The 26,261-nt window shown below is 39.2% G+C and overlaps 1 protein-coding gene across 2 annotated transcripts in view; it reads right to left on the bottom strand.

The window, feature by feature from the left end:
• Positions 1-17,261: 17,261 nt before the first annotated feature.
• The window catches only part of Hycc2 (hyccin PI4KA lipid kinase complex subunit 2), a 77,262-nt gene continuing 68,262 nt past the window's right edge, over positions 17,262-26,261 (bottom strand). For both annotated transcript variants that reach the window (XM_052192223.1, XM_052192224.1), the window contains one exon: positions 17,262-23,472. In XM_052192223.1, the coding sequence (XP_052048183.1) occupies positions 22,877-23,472 (596 nt within the window). In that variant the 3' untranslated portion in view covers positions 17,262-22,876. The remainder of the gene's footprint in view (positions 23,473-26,261) is intronic.

Genomic DNA, 26,261 nt, shown 5'->3' with positions numbered 1-26,261 from the left:
GATTTTAATTCCTTTAACAGTTTAAACAGAAAAGGCAGATACACTCTATTGCCTTGAGGATCAACCTGTTCTATAACTGGAAATGTAAAATGACATCTCTGGACATCGTCTCCTCTCTTAATAGCCTCTTTCGAGATCACTTACTTGTAAGGGACATAAACACCTCTGTGAAGGCCTCTCCCAGGTGGCTTTCTCATCACTACTCAACAGGTGGCTCTGCGTCCGCCTCTGGGGGAGGGCCCAGTCTAGTCCAGCTACAACACTTTGAGTTTTACTGGCTCTCAGATTAGGAATCCACTCTGATGGTCCCAAGATCTCCTCTTGAGCTTGATGAGTCTGTAAGTTTTGCATTTGCACAGATGGTGAAGTAAAAGCAGTTTGCAGCTGCTGTATCTTCTCTGTAACTAACCTGTGCTTGGAAGGAACTTCAAGTTCTGCGATGGCAGCAAGCAGCAAAGAATTCTCCTGACGATGATATCTAGCAGTTTCTTCTTGCAGCTACTCAGTCTCTCCTGCATCTAGGGTCTCCTCTTCCTCCTCCTCCTCCTCCTCTTCCTCCCCTTCCTCTTGATCATCAAAAAAAGCAAAAAAGCAAAAACCAAAAAACCAGCACCTCAAATGCTGGCTCTCTGTACACAGGCTTGACTGCAAGAGCAGTCAACTTAGTTTTCTCCCTCCTTTATCAAAGCATCCCCAGATGGGGGCTGCCTTCCTGGAAATTTGTCTTTCTCATGTCTAGGATCTAAGCTATCTCAAGATCCAGAGACTAAAATGTGTCTCCAGGCATTTTACCTGGTCCATGCACATCCTAATGGTTTTGAAGCCTTTCCGCAACCTTTTACCAGGTTGCTAAATTTACTGTTCCTTCCTCGGGAATCCAAGGACAAAACCTCTCTACAAAATCTAAGAAGTTCTTCAGCATTTGCACGAAAAGCCCATGGCCATTTCCATTTCCCATTTTTGTTTCTTTTTTCTTTTCTTGTGTCTTTACTTTCTCTGCACTCCCTTATTTTTCCAAGCTTTCTTCCTTTTTCTGAGCTCCCTTATCTATGTTTTCCTATGTCTTAACTCCCAAGAGATACCATACCACACTCCATTTTTCTGAGTTCCTGGGTATTGTTCACTTTAATCTCCACACTCCCAGAGCATCCCTAGTATGCACATCACCTTAAATTGGTCAGGCTGGTGTGAAGTCCCACAGTCCTCTGAGGGGACAGCGAGGATTATTATAGGCAAGACAGAAGAAGACTCAAAGACAAAAGTTAAAAATCAGGAGAGCTGTGGGCCTATACCATGCCAGCCCCAAATGCATTTCTCATAGTCATTATATATAGTATTGAGGGAAACAAAGTCACAAACTAGCAGAGACAATGGCTGATGTACATTGGATATCTATACCCATCTGGAGGCCTCCCTGTTCCTTCCTCCAACATTAACAGAACATTCAGCCCTTGCCTTGAGCTTCAAGTGCATCCCCTCTTTCTGTTCCAAGTGTAAGCAGGCCAGGAAATCTGTCAGCAGACTCTGACCTACTTGACTCTGCCTGATAGACAGGCATTCACAGAAGCAGGCAAAAATGGCTCCCAACAATGGATGGGAATTAGGAAGACCCTGAAACCCAGGGGCTCTGAATTTATGATATAGATAGATTGGGCAGAAGGGACTATGGCAGCCTCTTTACAATCAAATTAGATAAGCAAATACCTACATAATCTGTACCTATAGGCCTAGGCCATAATAACATACTGGTACCCCCTCAGCTGCCCAAACAATCCAATCCACTGAAACCACCACAAGCACATGTCCAAACCTCCCACAGAGAATACCCTAATGGACTCTGACCCATTACATCTTCTTGAAGCCACCTTCCAAGTGTGTAATGAGTCTCACACAGATCTGAGGACTGCTGGCTCTGCCCCTGCTCCCCCATATTATGATGGAAAGGTCCCTGATTCACCAAAGAATGATACTCTAGACTCAGTATGTAAACAGTGTTTTATTCTGCAGAAGTCCAGCATACTGGGGGGTGTGTCTCCCATTACCAAGATAGAGAGATCCCAAAGAGAGCTTGCAGGCTCAATTTAAAGCACATTAGGAAAATTCTGGGGTAGGTGACCTCTATCTTAATCTGTTGAGTCCATTTCTATGGAAATTCCAGAACCATTGCTGGGTCATGGGGCTGGAAACTGCTGCTGACCCATTGTCCTTGATTCAGGCCAGGTGGCAGGGCAGCTTCTGACGAGCTACCTGAAACCTGTAGGGTTTTATTTTTGTTGTTTGTTTTGTTGTGTTTTTTTCCCCAGTTACTGACTTGCCTGAGCTTGCCAGGACTTGTCCATTTCTTGGAGACAGAGATTTAGGCCTAGTCTCCTTAATTGCTAATTTGAAGCCTGTCATGGAACCAGCCTAACTCATTCCTCTCAATGATGGAATAGCCCTTACTTCCTCTGTAACAATGTCGGGAACCTCAACATTGCAAATGGCAGCATGAGGGTCCCAGCTGAATTACTCTTGGGACAGGGACTGTCTCTGTATAGGTAACTTTGTGTCCCTGAGATTGGGAATCCCTGAGACTCCCAATTATGTGACACCAAAGCAACTTGGACAGGTTCAGGGTACTTGGTTCCTTCTGATAATATGTGGTGGGCATGTTCTATTGGTCTAACTCCATGTATTCACCCTGGAGTCTTAAATCCTCCTCTGATTTCTGTGTTCTGGTACAAATCATCCCAAGGATAATGTATCATTCAGGAGATGTCCTTAATTATCTCACTCCTGGGTTTCATAAAGGATTCAAAATAGAACCCATAACTGCCATTGTTCTGTCCATCCTCTTAGGCATAGGTTATTTCAGGGGCCATAGGCGCTGGAACCTCTAATCTTGTACTTCAAGATGCACATTACAGGTCATTGAGGCTGGCTATTGACTGGATGTTCAGAGACTAGAAAAATCAATGTCTGCTTTATAAAAATCACTCTCTTCCCTGGCTGAAGTTGTGTTGCAGAGTAGAAGAGGATTCAGTCTATTGTTCTTATATGTGTAGTATTAGGAGAAGAAAGCTGTGTCGATGCAGACCATACTGGCATAGTTAGGGAAAATATAGTAGAACTAAGAAGGAGAATATAGGACAGAAAACTAGAAATGGAACAATATTAAGGATGGTGTGAAAGCATGTTTAATGGATCATCTTGGCTAAGTACCTTAATATCTACCTTTGGTGGACCACTCATTATACTCTTACTAATACTCACCTTTGGACCTTGCGTACTAAACAGGTTAATGAACTTCGTTAGAGAACAAATTGGTGCAGTTTAATTGATGGTCCTCCTGTCTCAATATCAACACTTGCGCCCAAAAATAATGGACACCAAAGTCCCATGATTGGGCCTTCCTTAGGTACTTGTGAAAGGCAGAATGAAGGGCCCAAATTGACAGCAAAGACTCCATCTTGCAACCAGGCCTCTATTTTATATACTCAGCCCTATCCTAAGCTTAAACTCTAATTACTGAAAAAAAGCAAAAACTTTTTCAGGAAGGAACCACCCTAGACATGGGCCACCAGCAGGAAAATACCTAATGTTCCAAAGGCTATAGATAGATATAGATTGCTTAAACCAACTGAAATCATTGTTAGCCAATCATGTAACTGCCAAGTTGATAAGCCCCCCACCCTGACCACAATAAAAGGCTGAACTTTAGGTGCTCAAAGGCTGTCTGAGCTATTTCACTGTGCTGGAAGGGCCTGCAGGTCCCAAGGGTGAGTCTGAAGAAAAACTCTGCTTTTGCACACAAATTTGACTCCTGTATAATTCTAGCCCACTACCCTAGTGTTGGGGTGAAACTACTGTCATTTCTTTAAACCAGTATAATTTCTGATTATAAATAGTTGTATATACAGAGTGCTGCTCTCAGCCCCTTTTCTTAGTTACTAAAACACCATGGCTAAGACAACTTATGAAGAGCCTGGCAGTGGTGGTGCACTCCTATAATCCCAGAACTTGGAAGGCAGAGGCAGGCAGATTTCTGAGTTCAAGGCCAACCTGGTGTACAGAGTAAGTTCCAGGACAGCCAGGGCTACACAGAAAAACCCTGTCTTGAAAAACAAAAAACAAACAAACAAGACAACTTATGAAATAAAGCATTTAATGTGGGGCTCAAGGTGATACCAAAGGGCTAGAGTCCATAAGCATCATGGTGTAGAGCATGGTGGCAAACAGGGTGTGGCACTGAAGCAGTAGCTGGAAACAAAGTACCATGGGGTGGGTATCCAACTCCAGTTGAAATAGCGTTGTTACAACCCTTAGAGCTAAAGCTCAGGGGACATAAAGAAGAGTAGGCAGATGCTTTGAGAGTATTATCTACCATATATGGTAGATAAGTTGCAACCTGGAAATCTCAACAGTATTGTTGCATAAACAAGACAGAAAAATGATACCATCAATTGGCATGCTAATGTGCATGGGGGAAGTCTCACAAGGCCCTACTTCTGGATGGAGAGTGCAGGTGTGGGAAGCCATTAGAGATCCTCACTTCGGCCTGGAGGGCTGCCAGGGCAAAGGTCCTGAGTAAAACAAAGAAGAGCCTCTCCCTGTGATTGCTGTGGAAGGAAGTCCTGAGATAACTGTGGGATGCTCCAGACTATGCAAACATCAGATGTCTCCAAGGACCCTTATCTCTCCCTGCTGAAACTGCCAAGATTGCCCCTCCCTCCTTTGTTCTTGCCTTGAGAAGAGGTCTTTCTCTGAGAGCTTAAAACCTGTGTACCCCCAACATTAAATGAAGCCTCGACAACTGAACCCCCCTTGCCTGGCTTCCTTCTTTCTCTCCCCCCCTTTTGACCCTCAGGTAGTACTCCTTTGGAACCCTGAATAACTGGACCTGCTGGACGGGTCATGCAGGTACTTAATGGCTTCTTAGAAGGAGACTCAGTCCTCTCTAATACCAAAGGGTTTTACACACACACACACACACACACACACACCACTAAATGAATCCAATAGGCTGCATTTATAAGTATATATGTATTCGTGTATATAAATGTAATAAGTAGGAAAAAAAACAAAAAGAGCTGGGGAAAGTCATAGACATTCTGGGCAGGACATATTGTTCTAAGGGGAAAAGCAGAAGATCAAATTAATCATGTCCTTTTGGATGTGGTACACATCCAAGACTTCCTGTATGCTAAGCAAGTGCTTTACCACTGACCTACACCCTCAACACATGCGTGTCTTAAAAGATCTCAGAAACAAGCTGCTAATAAGATTGTATTTTGAGGGCGGCGGCAGTACAGCAGTGGCTGGTCCAGCTGAAGGGCCATCAGCAGTGGAACCAAGGCGACACAGGGTCCAATTAGGCCCTGCGCCCACGACCACTGACCTTCACTGACCAGCCGGGCTGCAAACAGCTGCGGTTTTGCGGCGCCTTTTGCTGCACGGAAGCCACTTCAGAACTCGGCCTCTCCATCTTGATTTGGAAATCCAGTGACATCGGACAGTCTGAGGTACACAAACATAATCCGAGGCCAACACCGTGGGGGTCTGAGCCCGACGGGCGTTGGCCTGCACCCAGGCCCTTGGTTGTTCGGGAGGGGGGGCCATCAGGGAGCCAACCCAGCCAGGAGGTTTTTTGCCCGGGCCTGCGCGCGCGCCGCCATTTTGCCTGCAGGACAACAGAGAGCTCTGGCGGGCAGAGCCAAAACGGGCATAGCCTGAGGCTAACAAAGCGGGGGTCTAGGTCCCAAAAGGCACAGGACTGACCCCAAGATCTGGGCGGCTTGGTGGGCCATCTGTGAGTCAACCCGCCCAGGAGGTTGTTAGCACAGCAGACTCTCCCGGCGCTTTCGGGGAACGCGGGCACACACGCCCGCCATCCTGGTCACCTGGCGGACCCAATTAACAGTCATAGCCATAGGGGAACTTGGCTAGGACCTTGGCCTCCCAGGCTTTTGCCTGGAATTAGGGCCTGGGCAGCCAGGCTAACCTTGTGTGCGCCAGCCCGGTTGGGGGATCGGCTGCCCAGCGGAGTGATCGGAACACAGGGGAGGTCCCGGCAGCATACACCGTCGGCGCTCCCTGGGGGTGCACAAGGGCTCCATCACAGACACAATCTGGGGCAAGGCCTCAGGCGGGAGCCCTCAGCTCAACTCTCTCCGCTTCCGGATCCAGATCAGCCTGGGTGGCAGCACCACATCGCCAGGTCCAGGTGGCCAGCTGGAGCCTTCAGGTGCCTGCTTCTGGATCTGAACAGCCTGGGCAGCAGCACCCTGTCTACAGGCAGTGCAGGGGGTAAGCTGTGCACCAGAGGCCAACTGGGAAGGGGCAGCTTGCACTGGTGAGTCCAGCACTGACAAGACCAAGTAACACCAGTGAGAACTAGATGGCAAAAGGCAAATGCAGGAACGCCACTAACAGAAATCAAGGCAATATGGCAACATCGGAACCCAATTCTCCTCTACCAGCATGTCCTGGATACCCCAACACACCAGTAAAACAAGATTTGGATTTAAAATCACTGGTCATGATGCTGGTACAGGAACACATGAAGGACATACTTAAAGAAATTCAGGAGAAAATGGATCAAAAGTTAGAAGCCCTTGCAAGGGAAACACAAAAATCATTGAAAGAAATCCAGGAGAATACAAAAGCCAACAATGAGGAAACACAAAAAAAACTTAAAGAAATACAGGAGAACTTTGGTCAACAGGCTGAGGTCATGAAAGAGGAAACACAAAAATCTCTTAAAGAATTACAGGAAAGCACAAACAAGCAAGTGAAGGAGCTAAGCAAAACCATCCAGGATCTAAAATCAGAAGTAGAAACAACTAAGAAACTCAAAGGGAGACAACTTTGGAGATAGAAAGCCTTGGGAAGAAATCAGGGGACAGAGATGCAAATATCAACAACAGAATACAAGAGATAGAAGAAAGAATCTCAGATGCTAAAGATTCCATAGAAACCATGGACTCAACAGTTAAAGAAAATGCAAAATGCAAAAAGCTTGTAACCCAAAATATCCAGGAAATCCAGGACACAATGAGAAGACCAAACCTAAGGATTATAGGCATAGATGAGAGTGAAGATTTACAACTTAAAGGGCCAGCAAATATCTTCAATAAAATTATGGAAGAAAACTTCCCTAACCTAAAGAGAGAGATGCCCATGAATATACAAGAAGCCTACAGAACTCCAAACAGACTGGACCAGAACAGAAATACTTCCCGTCACATAATAATCAAAACACCAAATGTTCTAAACAAAGAAAGAATACTAAAGGCAGTAAGAGAAAAAGGCCAAGTAACATATAAAGGAAGACCTATCAGAATCACAGCAGACTTTTCACCTGAGACTATGAAGGCTAGAAGGTCCTGGGCAGATCTCATGCAGACTCTAAGAGAACACAAATGCCAACCAAAACTACTATATCCAGCAAAACTCTCAATCACCATAGATGGAGAAACTAAGATATTTCATGACAAAACCAAGTTTACCCAATATCCATCCACAAACCCAGCCCTACAAAGGATAATAGGAGGACAACACCAATACAAGGAGGGAAACTTCACCCTGGAAAAAAGCAAGATAGTAACCTTTCATCAAACCCAAAAGAATTTAAGCAATCAAATTTAAAAAATAACGTCAAAAATGATAGGAAGTAACAATCACTATTCCTTAATATCTCTTAACATCAATGGACTTAATGCCCCAATAAAAAGACACAGACTAACTGACTGGGTACGTAAACAGGACCCTACATTTTGCTGCTTACAGGAAACACACCTCAGGGTCAAAGACAAACACTACCTTAGAGTAAAAGGCTGGAAGACAATTTTACAAGCAAATGGTCTCAGGAAACAAGCTGGAGTAGCCATTTTAATATCAGATAAAATTGACTTTCAACCCAAAGTCATCAAAAGAGACTCTGAGGGACACTTCTTGCTAGTCAAAGGAAAAATACAACAAGAAGAACTCTCAATCCTGAACATCTATGCTCCAAATGCACGGGCATCCTCTTTCGTAAAAGAAACTTTATTAAAGCTCAAAGCACACATTGCACCTAACACAATAATTGTGGGTGACTTCAACACTGCACTTTCCTCAATGGACCGATCAGGAAAACAGAAACTAAACAGGGACACAATGAAACTAATTGAAGCTTTGGACCAATTAGATTTAACAGATATATATAGAACATTCTATCCTAAAACAAAAGAATATACCTTTTTCTCAGCACCTCATGGTACCTTCTCCAAAATCGACCATATAATTGGTCACAAGACAGACCTCAACAAATATAAGAAGATCGAACTAATCCCATGCCTCCTATCAGATCACTATGGAGTAAAAGTGGTCTTCAATAGCAACAGAAACAACAGAAAACCCACATACACGTGGAAACTGAACAATACTCTACTCAATGATACCTTGGTCAAGGAAGAAATAAAGAAAGAAATTAAAGACTTTTTAGAACACAATGAAAATGAAAACACAACATACCCAAATCTATGGGACACAATGAAAGCAGTGCTAAGAGGAAAACTCATAGCCCTGAGTGCCTCCAAAAAGAAAATGGAGAGAGCATACATTACCAGCTTAATGACACACCTGAAAGCCCTAGAACAAAAAGAAGCTATTTCACCCAGGAGGAGTAGAAGGCAGGAAATCATCAAACTCAGGGCCGAAATCAATCAAGTAGAAACAAAGAGAACCATACAAAGAATCAACAAAACCAGGAGCTGGTTCTTTGAGAAAATCAACAAGATAGATAAACCCTTAGCCAGACTGACCAAAGGGCACAGAGAAAGTATCCAAATTAACAAACTTAGAAATGAAAAGGGAGATATAACAACGGAAACTGAGGAAATCCAAAAAAATCATCAGATCCTACTACAAGAGCCTGTACTCAACACAACTGGAGAATCTGGAGGAAATGGACAATTTCCTTGACAGATACCAAATACCAAAATTAAATCAGGACCAACTAGACCATCTAAACAGTCCCATAATGCCTAAAGAAATAGAAGGAGTCATAGAAAGTCTTCCAACCAAAAAAAGCACAGGACCAGATGGTTTCAGTGCAGAATTCTATCAGACCTTCAAAGAAGAGTTAACACCAATACTCCTCAAACTATTCCACAAAATAGAAACAGAAGGAACACTACCCAATTCCTTCTACGAAGCCACAATTACACTGATACCAAAGCCACACAAAGATCCAACAAAGAAAGAGAACTTCAGACCAATTTCCCTTATGAACATCGATGCAAAAATACTCAATAAAATTCTTGCCAACCGAATCCAAGAACACATCAAAACGATCATCCACCATGATCAAGTAGGCTTTATCCCGGGAATGCAGGGTTGGTTCAATATACGGAAATCCATCAATACAATCCACTACATAAACAAACTCAAAGAACAAAACCACATGGTCATTTCATTGGATGCTGAAAAAGCATTTGACAAAATTCAGCATCCTTTCATGCTTAAAGTCTTGGAGAGAACAGGAATTCAAGGCCCATACCTAAACATAGTAAAAGCAATATACAGCAAACCGGTAGCCAGCATCAAACTAAATGGAGAGAAACTTGAAGCAATCCCACTGAAATCAGGGACCAGATAAGGCTGCCCCCTTTCTCCTTATCTTTTCAATATTGTACTTGAGGTACTAGCTCGGGCAATTCGACAACATAAGGAGGTCAAAGGGATACAAATTGGAAAGGAAGAAGTCAAACTATCATTATTTGCAGACGACATGATAGTCTACCTAAGTGACCCAAAAAACTCCACTAGAGAGCTCCTACAGCTGATAAACAACTTCAGCAAAGTGGCAGGTTATAAAATCAACTCAAGCAAATCAGTGGCCTTCCTATACTCAAAGGATAAGCAGGCTGAGAAAGAAATTAGGGAAATGACCCGCTTCACAATAGCCACAAACAGTATGAAGTATCTTGGGGTGACTCTTACCAAACATGTGAAAGATCTGTATGACAAGAACTTCAAGACTCTGAAGAAGGAAATGGAAGAAGACCTCAAAAAATGGGAAAACCTCCCATGCTCATGGATCGGTAGAATCAATATAGTTAAAATGGCCATTTTGCCAAAAGCAATATACAGATTCAATGCAATACCCATCAAAATCCCAACTCAATTCTTCACAGAGTTAGAAAGAGCAATTATCAAATTCATCTGGAACAACAAAAAACCCAGGATAGCTAAAACTATTCTCAGCAACAAAAGAATATCTGGGGGAATCAGTATCCCTGACCTCAAGCAATACTACAGAGCAACAGTGTTAAAAACTGCATGGTATTGGTACAGTGACAGGCAGGAGGATCAATGGAACAGGATTGAAGATCCAGAAATGAACCCAAACACCTATGGCCACTTGATCCTCGACAAAGAGGCTGAAAACATCCAGTGGAAAAAAGAGCCTTTTCAACAAATGGTGCTGGTTCCACTGGAGGTCAGCATGCAGAAGAATGCGAATTGATCCATCGTTGTCTCCTTGTACTAAGCTCAAATCCAAATGGATCAAGGACCTCCACATAAAGCTAGACACTCTGAAGCTAATAGAAAAGAAACTGGGGAAGACCCTTGAGGACATCGGTACAGGGAGAAAGTTTCTGAACAGAACACCAATAGCGTATGCTCTAAGAGCAAGAATTGACAAATGGGACCTCATAAAATTACAAAGTTTCTGTAAGGCAAAGGACACCATCAAGAGGACAAATCGGCAACCAACAAATTGGGAAAAGATCTTCACAAATCCTACATCAGATAGAGGGCTAATATCCAATATATATAAAGAACTCAAAAAGTTAGACTCCAGAAAACTGAAGAACCCTATTAAAAATGGGGTACAGAGTTAAACAAGGAATTCTCACCTGAAGAAATTCGGATGGCGGAGAAGCATCTTAAAAAATGCTCAACTTCATTAATCATTAGGGAAATGCAAATCAAAACAACCCTAAGATTTCATCTTACACCAGTCAGAATGGCTAAGATTAAAAATTCAGGAGACAGCAGGTGTTGGAGAGGGTGTGGAGAAAGAGGAACACTCCTCCACTGCTGGTGGGGTTGCAAATTGGTACAACCACTCTGGAAATCAGTCTGGCGGTTCCTCCGAAAATTGGGCACCTCACTTCCAGAAGATCCTGCTATACCACTCCTGGGCATATACCCAGTGGATTCCCCACCATGTAATAAGGATACATGCTCTACTATGTTCATAGCAGCCCTATTTATAATTGCCAGATGCTGGAAAGAACCCAGGTATCCCTCAACAGAAGAGTGGATGCAAAAAATGTGGTATATCTACACAATGGAGTACTATTCAGCCATTAGAAACAATGAATTCATGAAATTCTTAGGCAAATGGATGGAGCTAGAGAACATCATACTAAGTGAGGTAACCCAGACTCAAAAGGTGAATCATGGTATGCACTTACTAATAAGTGGTTATTAACCTAGAAAACTGGAATACCCAAAACATAATCCACACATCAAATGAGGTACAAGAAGAAAGGAGGAGTGGCCCCTGGTTCTGGAAAGACTCAGTGAAACAGTATTCGGCAAAACCAGAACGGGGAAGTGGGAAGGGGTGGGTGGGAGGACAGGGGAAGAGAAGGGGACTTAAGGGACTTTCGGGGAGTCGGGGGCTAGAAAAGGGGAAATCATTTGAAATGTAAATAAATTATATCGAATAAAAAAAAGATTGTTTTTTGAAATTTAGTAGCAGCATTAAAAAAAATCCCAATGTAATCAGATTTAAAATGGTAAATTGAACCCTCTTTTGAAATGTTACTAAATTACCAGAACCAGACTTCTCAAAAAGTATGTAAGGAGGGCAGGCAAATTGCTCAAATTGACAGGTAAATGTCAATCTGTCAACACATTGCTACCAAACCTGGTGACATGAGTTCAATTCCTGGTAGAACCAAAAAATTGCCCTTTGACTTGTACATAGTAACCAGGACACACTCAAGCATGTACTTGTGAGAATACACCCCCTAACACACACAAAAATAGTTTTAAAAGTATATGAACATACAACAAAACATAAAAGGAGGTGAGATGACAAAATTTTAGAAGATGGGAGGGAAAAACCAAAGGTCCTTATTTCTAGAGCTGGAGAAGTTGTTCAGCAGTTAAGAACACTAGATGCTCTTCCAGAGGACCAAGGTTCAATTCGTAGCACCCATACACTGGCTCACAACCACCTATAACTGCAGTCCTAGGAGACACAATGCCTTCTTTCAACTTCTATGCACACCAGGCACACACATGGTGCATAGATATATATGCAGGCAAAACATTTGCACACAGAAAATTTTTTAAAATTAAAAAAAAAATTCTTATTCCTGTTGTAGTACTCCAGGTGGTCTCAGGATTCTCTAGGGCAGTGTGGTTCTCAACCTTCCTAACGCTGCTACACTTTAGTAGAGTTCCTTATGTTATGGTTACCCCCAACCATAAAATAATTTTCTTTGCCACTTCATAACATAATTTTGCTGTTATGAAAATAATGTAAATGTCTGTTATGAAAATAATGTAAATATCTGATATGATCTCAGAGGGGTTGTGACCCACAGGTTGAGAACACTGCTTTAGCGTCACAAGTTTGAGAACTGAGAAATAGGTTAGAATGTGAAATTGGTGGGCTCTGGGGCTTCTGTCCTACTTAGCTGAGATACTGGAACATGGAGATACAGAGGCTCTAGACTCTTACTATCACACTGGAATTGGATTGGTTGGGGAAGAATTTATGTGGAAGAGTCTTTTATTTGACTCCCACTGGCAACTAACCACATATGCCCTTGGGATTAAATTTTAAAACATTTTCTTCATGCTTCTTGAAGTACTGAGGATTGAATCCAGGGACTTTGTTCATGCTATGCAAGCATTCTATCAACTGAGTTACATTCCCAGCCATGATCACCACCAAACTTTTGAATAGAAAGTGTTGCTCTGAAAAAGAAAAATACAGCAGGACCAAGTATACTACTTAAAACCTGGAAGGAACCATGCACCAAAGTATGCAATAAGCTCAGATAAAAAGTCATATTATCAATCTACATGTTCCAAGTATTAAGGTTGGTCTTATGGACAAGATACATTCATAGTCATACTTAAATTTGGGAAGCTAAATTTTTGTCTTTGTGAATAAATTTCATAAAAAGTTTTATACAAATCTGCTGTTCTTTGAAAAAAAATTTTTTTTTAAATCTGAGTCCCCCAAAACAACATAGGCAATTGTCACTGCTTTGACACAGGAGCTAGAGGGCAGGACCTTGTTGCTGAATATAGCACATATTTTGATTGCCAGACATAAGAGAAATATATCTGAAACCGAGTTGGAAGCTTCCTCTCTGCTGCCTAGCTTTTATAGGTGCCACACAGGTTGCTGAGATGAATTGTCACCAATAGTCTTACTTAGCTATTGACTTCAGCATACCTGACCTGACACACAAGCTGTGGCTACTGGTGCAACAGTGACATGACTGCTACAGAGATAACCAACCACTTTCTGATTGTATTTGTGCCAGTTCCGTGGAAGGAAACTCACCTCCTGACAGTGAACCTAGTCAAAAGCTGGTGGCTGGAGAGGTTTTCAGGGCTATGTCAGGTAAGATCTTTTTATTTTTTTTAAAGATTTATTTATTTATTTATTTATTTATTTATTTTTAGGTAAGATCTTTTTATTCTGCTAAATGGATATGATCTGTCAAATTGCCTTCTAAATATTCTTGTTTAAGCTCGGAGATTAGTGCTCTTGTGCTTTGATCAGAGCAGCTTTTCTTCGCAGTAGGCAGTATTTATTATAGAACTTAGAACTGAACTGTTAAGTATAAATGATTTGAATCATCAGCTACAAATGATCATCAGCATAGCACCTTCCAATAACTGTGACATCCTCTATGTCCTGCAACCAAAGGATAATGGTATTTCTAGGAAAAAGGTTTTGCCCTCTAGTTCTTCTACCAAAGCAGAAACAATTGCCTATGTTGTTTTGGGGGCCTCACAAATAAAAATTTTTTTCCAAAGGTCAGCAGATTGGCATAAAGCTAGATTTTTTCCTCTTCCAAGGCTCAGAAGAGGGGGCAGAAAATAAGAGGAATGAGTAAATTATTTTTATTTCTCTCCATATTTATTCAATGCCCATTAATAATTCAATAATATTTTCTGTAGTTTCTCTAGATGCTCATTTCTAGTTGTAGTCCAGCAAGATCAAATAAGTTACATACATTTTAACATGGTTGACTTTCGAAAAAGTCTCATGGATTACTGAAAATATGTATTCCATGCTGTTGAATAGAATATTCCGGGTATCTGTTATGTACACTTGATCTAAGATGTTTCTTTGATGTCTCTGTCTGGATGACTTGCTATTGTTGAGAACTGGATAATAGTTATCCACTATTATTTCTTTTTAAAAAGGTGAAGTGTTTATGGAATGCTTCCTTTTCGGCATGGCATGCCCATTGTACTCCTAGACCCAGAGCTCTATGACCACCTGTACATAACAGGAATAATACAAGGCTGGGGCTAGTCAACATTCTGTAATGAATGGATGACAGACTCTTCAGGCTTTCCCCCCTTCATGGACATCTATCTACAGGCAATCAGCAGTTGCAAGGGAAGAGGTTCACAAGTCCCCAACCTCTAAGCATTTTATTGCCAGTTAACAGCTGCTGAGGAGTCATATGTTTGCTGTATAAGCATAAAGACCCCAGAGCACGGAGCTGGAGAGATGACTAAGTGGTTAAGAGCACTGACTGCTCTTCTAGAGGTCCTGAGTTCAATTCCCAGTAACCACTTGGTGGCTCACAACCATTTGTTATGTGACCCTCTTCTGGTGTGTCTGAAGCCAGCTACAGTGTTCTCATATACATTAAATAAGTAAGTAAGTAAGTAAATAAATAAATGAATAAATCTTTAAAAAGAAAAAAGACCACAGATGGCCAACTATAGCTTTATTCTTAGTAGCCCAGGCTGGTCTCAAACTCAAGTCATGACCTTCCTGTACACACGTTGTTCCAGTATTGTGAAATACACAATAAGAGACAGAAGGATTCCTGCGACTTCTGGCCAGCCAGCCTAATTTTAACTGCTGAGCACCAGCTCACTGACACTTGTCTCAAAGAGGTTGTCATTCTTGAGGATGGAATCCCAAGTTTTCTTCTGGCCTCTGCACACACATGTGAACCCTGTCACCCACACATGCATTAAAAAGAAAAGAGCAGTGTTGGAGTATAGGAGAGGAGCAAAGGAAAATTCTGAGCTTTCTCACTAATAAAGCTGGCTCTTCTATAAACAAGAATTTGGCTGCTTTAATGTTAAATTTGTGCCCCTACAATTAGCATACCGAAATGTAGCTGTTCTATATATTTTATGAATCAATTTCACTTACACTTTTATAATTAAAAAATTTACTTATTGTGTGTACGTGTGGAGGTCACAGGAAACCTTATGGAGTTGTCCTTAAATCATGCAGGTCCCAGTGGTTATTCTCAGATCATCAGGCTTAGAGACAAACATCTTCACCAAACAACACTTCTTAGTTGCCCTAATCCTGTTTTGAAACACATTTTCTCATTCTGTAGCCCAGGATGACTACAGCAATCCTCCTGTCTTAGCCACCATGTGCTAGGACTACAGGTGTGTGCCATCACACCAGAATTTTGGTCTTTGTGTTATTTCCTAGTGTCATCATATAAGTTTAATGCATTGCCTTACTTTATGATATATATATATTAAATGTTCAGATATACCTAGGAAGGTGTGATGGTGTAATCCCAGAACAGAGGAGGCAGACACAGCTGGATCTATATGAGTTATATGCTAGCCTGGTCAACATGACAAGTTCTAGGCCAGCCAGGGCTACACAGTGAGAGTCTGTTTCAAAATGAAATAAAATCAGACATATAAGTAAAATCACATTTAAAAATACAATGAAAGGACTATGGTAAAGTATAAAACTAAGGTAAGATGCAATCAACTCAGGGAAATCCAGTTAAAAGCCAAATAAAGCTGTATTTTTATACTGTACAAAAGAAAATTTACATTCTTAATGTAGCTAGATACATCAAGGGAGAAATGACACATCCCTCAAGAGACACAATATTTAACATCTGAGATGTTATATTTCTGCATTGCAGTCTGATACTCAATTTTATACATCTTTATTTACAATAACTTAAAATATTTTTCATCTCTGGCAGATATTTACAAGTTCAACAGTGACACATTTCACATTTCAACAATCAATAGCATTAATCCATTCAATAAGACAAGATAATGGCTCACATGCACCAGTACATGATCTTAAATGTGCATTTTGGGTTTTTTTCTTCAGCTCTGAAACAAAGAAATACACACACACACACACACACACTGAAAAGAAAAGAAAAGAAAAGAAAAGAAAAGAAAAGAAAAGAAAAGAAAAAGATTTTTCACTAGTCTTAAGTTAAAAGGACATCTCTCAATAAAGATTATACTTTTTACATGCCTGCCCAGAATTTTCACCAGCATAATCCTCTCAATAATTGGGAAGTTTATACCAAGCTATAAATTGATATAGGTTAACAATAACAAGAGGCTGATCAAATATTTCCTTTTAAAGAAACAAATAATGAAAATGGGATATTCTGTTTGCCTGTTACAGAAATCACATTACATAAAGCCAAGGTAGTAAAATCCATGCATTGCTAAAACAGTTTCATTTAACCAATTTTAAACAGAATGTAAAGCCAGCCTAGTTTTTAAAACCAAAAAGATTCAGTGTAAAACACATGATAAACTTCATACTATTATTTTTAACATTACATGGAATATTATCTTTACACTGTATTCAGATAATAAATTTAAAAGAAATACAAACCATTATCAATCGTTATTTGAAGGCCAATCTTCTCTTCCCAAGAGCAATACATTTTTGTTTGTTGTTTTGAGACAGGTTCTCACTGTGTAGCCTTGGCAGTCCTGGAACTCACTCTACAGACCAGCCTGGCCTTGAACTCAGAGATCTGCCTCCCTTTGGCTTCTAGTGCTGGGATTAAAGGCATGTACCACCACGATAGTTAAATATTTATTAACTATAATGTGGTATTAAAAAAATTAAAGAACTTGTTTGAAATAGTTAAAAAACAACTATAATTTGTTATTTAAGAAATCATTAAACAGCTTAAACACTTTAGATCTTTTTGGCCTACATATTTTAGAAGCAGTTATCTTCCTTTAATCCAATCATGTTTTAAATGCAAAAAAAAAAAAAAAAGCAGTTAAGAGTGAACACAGACCTAAATGTAAACTAACCTAACCATATCAGTATAGCTATTAGAAATAAATACCACTGTCCATTGGGTACCTTTCAATAATTTCTCCTATAATTTTACCTAAACAACCCATAATATACAATATACCAATTTCAGGAGTTTCCCCCATTTATTTCAATACTGATATGCAAAATCCTTAATTTTAACAAAAATATGTCATAAGGAATACAATTAAGACTCATTCTTTAATTGGTACTTTCAGTGGAGTACTGACATCTTATTGATGTAGGGAAAGGATATTATCTATTTACCGTATGTGTTTTCTACTTCAAATAATGTAGTAATATTTGTTTCTCTCAGGGTTAGAAGCAATCACTACATTAAAGGTGATACATTCCTTAATAGATGCTTTGAAAATGATTTGTCAGAAACATTTTCTTTGGTAAATTTTGTAAATTGATGAAGATGTAAAAATGTCTTCTGATATGATTAACACTGAACTGTTTACACTGAAATACAGCAAGCTGTACAGCAAACTTGTAGGTGGGGAGAGATTATCCAATTAAGTTAATTTTTCTTTGTCAACAAAAAGACCTACCTCCAGATACACAAGTTTAAAAAAAAGGATTGACTTATACCTTAAAATACATCTAATTCTACTTTTTTTGTAAAACCATGTTAAATGTAGTAGTATAATTAATGTCAGACATACAAATATGCCTTAATTTGTAAACATTAAGAACCCATCTCAAAATTCAGAAGCAAAACATAGAAACTCTCCTTCTGTGCTGTTTTGCAAATTACTTCACACAACCCTTACATTTCTGTGAAACTGTATCCTGAATTATTTGGTCTTGATTATATTTCCCATAGGACAAATGGCTAACATTATAAAAATACTGGAGGAAAAAAGAGAAATGTCATTGTGTTTTCAGGATTAGACAAAACGCACCTACAGGGACAAGAGGCTGGGTTGTGCCTCCTGTGTAGTGGTTTCATCCCAGTGTGTACATCCATTAGAGTCACACAATATAAACAAGACTAGAACGTGGCTCATCTCCTTTGCATGGAAAATTGTACTAATCTGATGATGACTCATGATCTTATTTTTATACTGTATTCCATGTTTATATAATCTGGCAAACATTCTGTTTTTAAGTGGTTAAGCTACCAATAGCTAGTTATCAATCACTTCTTTTTGGGAGCCACTTTAAGAAAATAAGTATTATCGTAAGTATCTCACCAACTTGGTAGTGAAGCAAGTGCTGTCATTCAGCTTGAGAGAGAAACTCTTGTTTTAATGCTTAATTTAACTTTGGTGCAGAAAAGTTGCTCTAAGATTCCTGCAGAGTTTCTGATCACTAGCATGACATAGTAATCTTTTTAAGTTGAAAAACTATGTAACTGGAATACTAAGCATTTTTGTTAAATTAAAAAAAAAAAAAAACACAACACCTTATTTTATAATGTAATCCAAGTTCAGAAATGGAGTGGTCCCCCTTGCCAGTGTTTATACAGTATGTTACCTTACCCATAAAGACAGAAACTACTATTTTCATTTATAAATGAACATATAGTGAATTAAATCAGACATCTGATTGTCAACAACTGAAGTACTAAAAAATGGACCCAAAGAAGCCTCCTAAGTGAGGTAGGAAAGACGCACCACTGCATTAACGTAGTCACAAAAGCAGTGCAAACAAATGCAGCGCGAAGAAGCTCTTCTACCAAATTTAAAAGCTACTAAATGGAATTGAGACTACCAGCTGAAGACACTGAGCTTATATAGCTGAGACTACCGTACTTGACTTGTTTTTATACAGTCTATATAATATAAATGACACAGTCCACTATGCATGGAGTCAACGTTTCACACTCACTGTAAATCAATCACATGGAGGAATATTGCTCTTATCTACTCTAAGCACAGTAAGGAACAGTCTCTCTCTAGATTACAAATGAATAGAATTGAGTTTATCGTTACTATGCAATCCTCCACAGTATACCTTTGATGACTGAAAACTGGCTGAGTAAAAATCACTTTCAAATAGTTAGAAACACTGATCAAGGAAATTTCATTGGGTTTATTTTGCATTTAAACAAATCCCCAGAAATACAAATAACATGGCAGCATATAACTGTTGTGGTAGAAAATTCACAAGGCATAAATTAGAAAAGAATAATGTGCTATATAGACACCTACATTTTGAACACATCCCTATCTGTATTAATTATTTTACTTCTTTTTCCTTCTGGAACTAATACTTTTTTTTTTTAAACATGTTCACTAGCTACTAGACCAGAAACATAAAGAAATAGCAGAAATGGAAGTGTTTCATATCACATTTACCGAAGTATGGATAACCAGAGGCAACGAGGCATCACATGCACCTGACTAGAGACACGGTTTGACTGTGGCCCTGCTTCTTAGTCATGGGCCTATTTCACAACCTCTTTGAGCCTCAGTGTCCCTGAGGATGAATGTGTGTGTGTGACAGAGAGAGGAGCCAAATTATCTCTAGGGTCTCTTTGAGCACAGAAATCCTGATCTGCAAACAAGCAGGCACACAACAGTGGGCTGGAAAAAAGGGTGTTGGTAAAGATATGACAACTCTTCCCTCCCTGGCTTCTAAGCTAACCTTTTACTTTATATTTTAGCTTTCTTACCAGTAAAAGTAACTGAAAATCATATAGAAGAACTTCTAAAACCTTCAGATACTGTAAACCTTAATCTAACCTAGTGCAGATGGCATCAATCATGTTTTTGAATTATATAAAACAAATATTGTCCTCTAAATTTCTTTTCCTATTAGTGCAATAAAGCTTCCTGAAAGCTGAGAGATATTAAACGGAACTTGTTAAAGGTTAAATATGGACGTTTCTGACTTTCTATGACATTTCTAATAGCTGCTGTATAATTGAACAAAAATTTTAAATTCAATGCTGGTAACACAAAGTGGTTGAGATGATCATTAGAAAATTGGGTAGTTTGTTTAATCTTAATTCATTTCAACTGTTCTCTTATACAGTAAATGTATTCTCAGACGCTGACTAAGTGTAAATGAAGAATTTCTTCATTGAGACCAAATTATAACCAAAAGAATAAGAAGCAAATGTTACAGGGTTGTGAAATATTACTTGGGATGTATATACAAAGTCTACACATGCCAATAAAAAGATGAAAAAAAAAACATTTTTTCCTTTTCTCTTCTGAGACAGGGCTTTTCCATGTAACCCTGGCTGTCCTAGAACTCCATCTGTACATCAAGTCAGCTTTGAACTCAGAGATCCACCTGCCTCTGCCTCTGGAGTGCTGGGATTCAAGGTGTGTGCCACCATTCCTGATTCTTAAAACCAACTCTTCAGTTACAACATTTCTAATCAAAAGATGTTTTCTTATATTACAACAGTTTATGCTATACTTTCAAATTATTTGGTATTCTTTTGTGCTTTATCTAAAGTGCTCGGTTTAATTGCCAGTCTTGCACTTGAGCCCAGTGGCTCCAGCATAAAGTAGGCATATTTTACTGTGTAAGACTGATACCTGCCTTTATGTACTAGAAAGCTTCTCTCTTTAGTAGTAGTAGTTACAAAAACAATTTCACTATTTTTTACTGTCTTACAATTCTTTTTTTTTTTTTTAGGTTTACTTGATATCTCTTAGTTAAATTAGAAATAGGGCTAAAATGTGTCCGATAAATACACATATCAGACGCATTATTATAAACAATCAATAGATCACATATTTTAGCTTTACTCCAAAGTTTGGCAATGATGTGGATAATAGCTGAGATTCTAGTTCTGTATTTGCTGGGAGGTGAAAAATGTTATAAACTATCAAATCTAATTAAGGATTATTCTAACACAATTCCCCCTAAAAAGGCAGACAGACAGACAACTCTTCCAAAAATGGTGGTTTATGTATGAAAAAAATGATAGGCGTTTTCCTGGTTATTTAATTTATCAAATTTTATGGTAAATAGAGATAAAACAACTTTGTCAATTAAGAGAACACTTGCTTCCTATAAAGGCAGTGTAAGTTTCATCCACAATAACATAAAATGTCTACAGGTATGAGGGTGTATATAACTGATGGTCTTAAGATGGGTAATTCATAGCAATTGAAGTCACAATACTGATTTTTAAAATCCTAATATATTCCCTTCTTTTTCAAATAGAGCCTGAGACCCAGAAGAGATTATAAGAAAGTCTTATCCACTCAAATCACAACAAAAATCCTTTAAGCTAATAATGCATTTTTGTCACCTCTTAGCAGTTACCAAATGCTACTCATTTACATTCAACATCTAGTTTACTGGCATGATTTCAAAGTTTTATAAAAAACGAGAAACTTTGCAGATAATCAGAAGATACACAAACTGCAATAACACAAAGGCAGTGTGGTCCTTGTGGAGAAATCAAGTCAGTACCTTCTGGTAGAAATGTTCTATACAAATGTGTCACACAAAAGCATCAGTGTTTTCAACCAATTATCTGTCCCTGATGTATTTCCTTGGAGTATATGATCTCAGGACTTTAGGTTTCTATATCCCACATCTGACTGAATCTAGGTACATCTAGGAAGCAGCTGAAAGGGTTTCTCTAGTCTGACATTTCAGAGAGTGGACTGAGAAATCCCTCTCTTTACCTGAAGATGTACAGTTACTACTTCAGTCATCACCAACTCACAAAGAGAAGGAAGAAAGAAACAATTATAACTTCACCTCATATATAATCGCACACAAACTAAACAAACAAAACCCTTCCCCCAACAAAACCCCAGCACCATAATATCAATCATTCCTGGGAAATAGAACATGCCCCTTTGAGTCTCTAATTTGTTAGTTTAAACTTTAAGGGCAGAAATGTCCTTGTGGGAAGAGGGAAGACCTGTTGTTAATGACTAGAGAGCCATTGAGAAAGTGCATTATCAATTACACAATCAACTTAGAGCCCTACCCTCCAATGGAGGTGGTCACAAATTGATTTAAATGCCTCAATAGTTAAACATTTGTGTCCTTGGGATAAAGTAAGGGGGGCAGTTAGCCTCATTTTAATAAAAAATTGCAGTAGTCCACCACCTTCCCCCATGCTTCCCAAGAATATAAAATTGCACAGACTCAGAGAAGCCCAAAGTCATAGCAGAATCTCTGAGGCACTCCTGGTTAAGAGAGAAAAAATATGATCCAGTTATCTTCATAGTTCCATAGATTATGTGAACAAACCCGTTTTGTTTTTAAACAAAAGCCAAAGAATTACTTCCTAGGGATCCTATACACCATTTCCTCTAACATCTCCTCAGCCTCACAGTGTTGAAATGGGACCGATCAGCCTACGATGGATTGCACATCACCCAAGGAGAAAGGAAGGCGTGGAAAAGGCAAACATCTTACACTGCTTCACAAACACTTTTAAGGGAACAGGTAGAGAGGGCAAAGAAAGGAAAGAAAAACCTTATTGCTGTTTCCATATAAAATACAGTATGAGATACCTAAGCTAGGTCAAATCTGATGACAGTGACATCTTTTTCACAATGCGGGATGACGTGTCTTGCACAATGAAATGTTCAGTGTAGAGGGTAAGCAGAACAAAGGGCATCAAAGCTACACCTGGGATATCAGCTGCATATTGAAACTTGGGGATCGAGACTGCTTGGTTAGGGGGGCTCCTGGGCTGAGGAGCTCTTTACCTTCACCAGCGTGACCTAGCCGGTCTTCTTGTAGACTGATAGTTGAATATCGATTAGTATTTGTAGCTGCTAGATTAGTAACTCCCTCAGTGCCAACCCCAATGCTGGTACTTGCTTGACCACCATTTACATAGTCAAAGGATTTACTTGAGGAAGCACTGGCTGTCCGTATCAGACTTAGACTATTGGTTTTTGGCACCACCTGGCCTGCAGGCAGGCTCAAGTGTTTCTTCATCGGTGTCAGCTCAACTGAATCTATGCTGAGATCTGCTTGTTGTATAAATTGTTTTCCGACTACTGAATCTCGAGGGCTCTCGTTGGACTTGACAGCTGCTGCTGTTTCTTTGTCTTTGGTGGAACGCCCAGTTGCTACTTTCCGTAAGCTTCCCCTCTGAGAAGAGGACAGTTTGGTCCCATGTGGCTGGCTGCTGAGAGAAGCCCCTGATGAGAAGCCTTCATCTGCATCATTCATGTTTAAGGACTCATCTCCTCCATTCAGACCCTCAGCGCCTAAAGGATAAATCAGACAGATTATAGCTAAATCAAGTAAAAAGCAGCTATGAATACACTGACCTAATCTCATGAGTGTTTGTTAAAGGTTTGTATTGATCTCAGTACTTTAATTTAGGGGAGTAAACCTCTACACAGAATTCTAACACACTATTCCTTGCTTTCACCTGGCTTTATTTGGCCTGGTTTTGTAAAAACTGTCCACATTATTAACTAGTCCACAAATATTAACTAGTAAACTATGAACATCTAAGGCATAGAAAACTAAAATATAACACTTTAAAACCACACTATATCCACTGAAAGTCACCATATCTATGTATTTTAAATAAAAACTCTATCCTCATTTTTCTTTAACCTATTATACAAAACATATTGTACAAAGGGATTCTCTTCTAACTTCAGTCATTATGCCAAGTCATTGAGGCCTATAGGCCAGACCCCTTTTAAATTATAATATAATGCATCATCTATTTGACAGCTAACTGCATGTATATAGCTTTATAATCTATTTCTTTTTAATGTCTACTAAATTTGCCTGCTCACTGCTGTAATAGCTTCACAGTCACATTTGTCTTATGGACACACCCTTCACCCTGACTTCCATATCTCCTTGTACTGACTGTGAGGCAGCAAAGGTATCTACACTCCCGCCTCTCTAACGGTCACGTCCTTGGCAGGAGACAGGGTGCTCTTGCTCCCAGAGCATTGCACTCTGCAGCACAGCTCACACTTAGTCAAAGGACTTTCACCTCGAGTTTTTTGTGGGATGAGAATCACATGATACAATGGGCTTGCAGTTTCCAGACAGCCCAATTCTCTTACTGAAAAGTGTCATCAGTTTCAAAATTATTGTTTTCTTCCTTCAAAAACTAAAAATACTTTTTCCAGAATGAAAGAAAGTAAGAATCTATAAAACAGACATTAACGTGATAGTTAAGGTAAAATGTTACAGAGAAATGTAAATACTAATTTGAGATACAGGTTACTTAATAAAAATGTACATATTCAAACACAATCTTTTATTAACAAGCACCTGAAAAATAAAAGTATTTCTTAGCTATATTCCTTCACATGGATTAGTTATTTTACTTCTAAAAAAGAATCAAATTCTTAAAGCAAAAGGCAACTTGTTACATATCTATAAATATAAATAAGTATAATTTAATATTTAATCATCATGCAAAGCCATGTGGAAATATATTTACTAAAAATAACAGCAACTGACACTACTTCTCTCAATCCTGCCAAAAGAATTGAATATTATACATACTTGGAAATAAACATTTTAGACCATATTCATATTACCTTTTAATAATTGACTTAAAATTAGTATAAAGATTCAAAATATTCAAAAATAATTAGTATGAAATGGGTTTATTTAGGTAGTTAGGACAGGAAACCGAGAGACTTAGTGCTAGCTTTGAGTGTTGCTTCATGCAGATCTGATGCCCAAGCAGTATGGCCATAAGAGGGTGAGAACATAAAAAGCCACCATGCAAGAGAATCTACTGCTACTGTATATACTGAAAATGTTTCAATGTAATGGAACAATGATTACACAGAAATCACAGGTACTATCTTAAAGCTTAGAGTCTTCCTTTAATTTAAACATATAATAAGCAAGCTCATTTAGATTTCTCTTAGTGTTACTATGTGTGTCTGCTGGGTATGTGTGTAGAGGGCAGAGGACAATTTTGTGGAATTGGATTTCTTTATCCAACTTTACATGGGTTCAGATCATCACTGAACAATTCTGCCTATCCTAATAAACACATTTTATTAGTAAACTATTTAAAAACATGTTTTATTTTAAAATAAGTTATGTATGTAATATAAAAGTTCCAGAATTCTAGAGAATTACCAAAATTCTCATACATTTAAATCAATTTTTTTTTTATCTGTCTTTTTTTTTCCCCCCTGAGACAGGGTTTCTCTGTGTAGTACTGGCTGTCCTGGAACTTACTCTGTAGACCAGGCTGGCTTTGAACTCAGAAATCCGCCTGCCTCTGCCTCCCAAGTGCTAGGAATAAAGGTGTGCGCCACCACCGCCCGGCTCTTTTTCTCTGTCTTAAAAGCCCTGAAAGAAAGCCAGGTGTGATGTTACACACTTTTAATCCTAGCACAAAGGTAGAAGCAGAAAGATCTCTCTGAGTTTGAGGCCAGTCTGGTCTACAGAGTGAGTTCTAGGACAGCCAGGGCTACACAGAGAAACCCTATCTCACAAAAATAAAAACAAAACAACAACAAAAAAACTCTCACCATCACCACCAAAACCAAAACAAAATAACAAAAAACCCAGGAAGTAAAAATGCAATTGTGCCTTTTTGTTTGTTTATTTGCTTGTTTGTTTTCCAGACAGGGTTTCTCTGTGTAGCCCTGGCTGTCCTGGAACTCACTCTGTAGACCAGGCTGGCCTCAAACTCAAAAATCTGCCTGCTTCTGCCTCCTAAGTGCTGAGATTAAAAGCGTGCACCACCACTGTCTGGCGCAACTGAGTCTTAAAACATATTTCCTTTTATATTTTTTTCTGCAGGGGACACCATCCATGACTCAAAGACAGGATTGAAAGGGATTTCACTGACTTTTTTGTTAATAGTTGGTTTTCCTATAAATTTTGCATCTATTAATACTTATTTAAAACCATGATTAGTTTAGGATAAAAGATAAAACATTTTTTTTTTTTTTTGAGACAGGGTCTTACTATGTAGCTTTGACTAGTCTGGAACTCACTATGTAGACAGACTGGCCCTAAACTCACAGAATTTGACTGTCTCTTGTCATCTGAG

This window comes from Apodemus sylvaticus, chromosome 9, assembly GCF_947179515.1.
Source record: "Apodemus sylvaticus chromosome 9, mApoSyl1.1, whole genome shotgun sequence".
Taxonomy (NCBI): Eukaryota; Metazoa; Chordata; class Mammalia; order Rodentia; family Muridae; genus Apodemus; species Apodemus sylvaticus.
The sequence above is the reverse complement of the archived record's forward strand: the minus strand, read 5'-3'. Positions and strand labels throughout refer to the sequence as shown.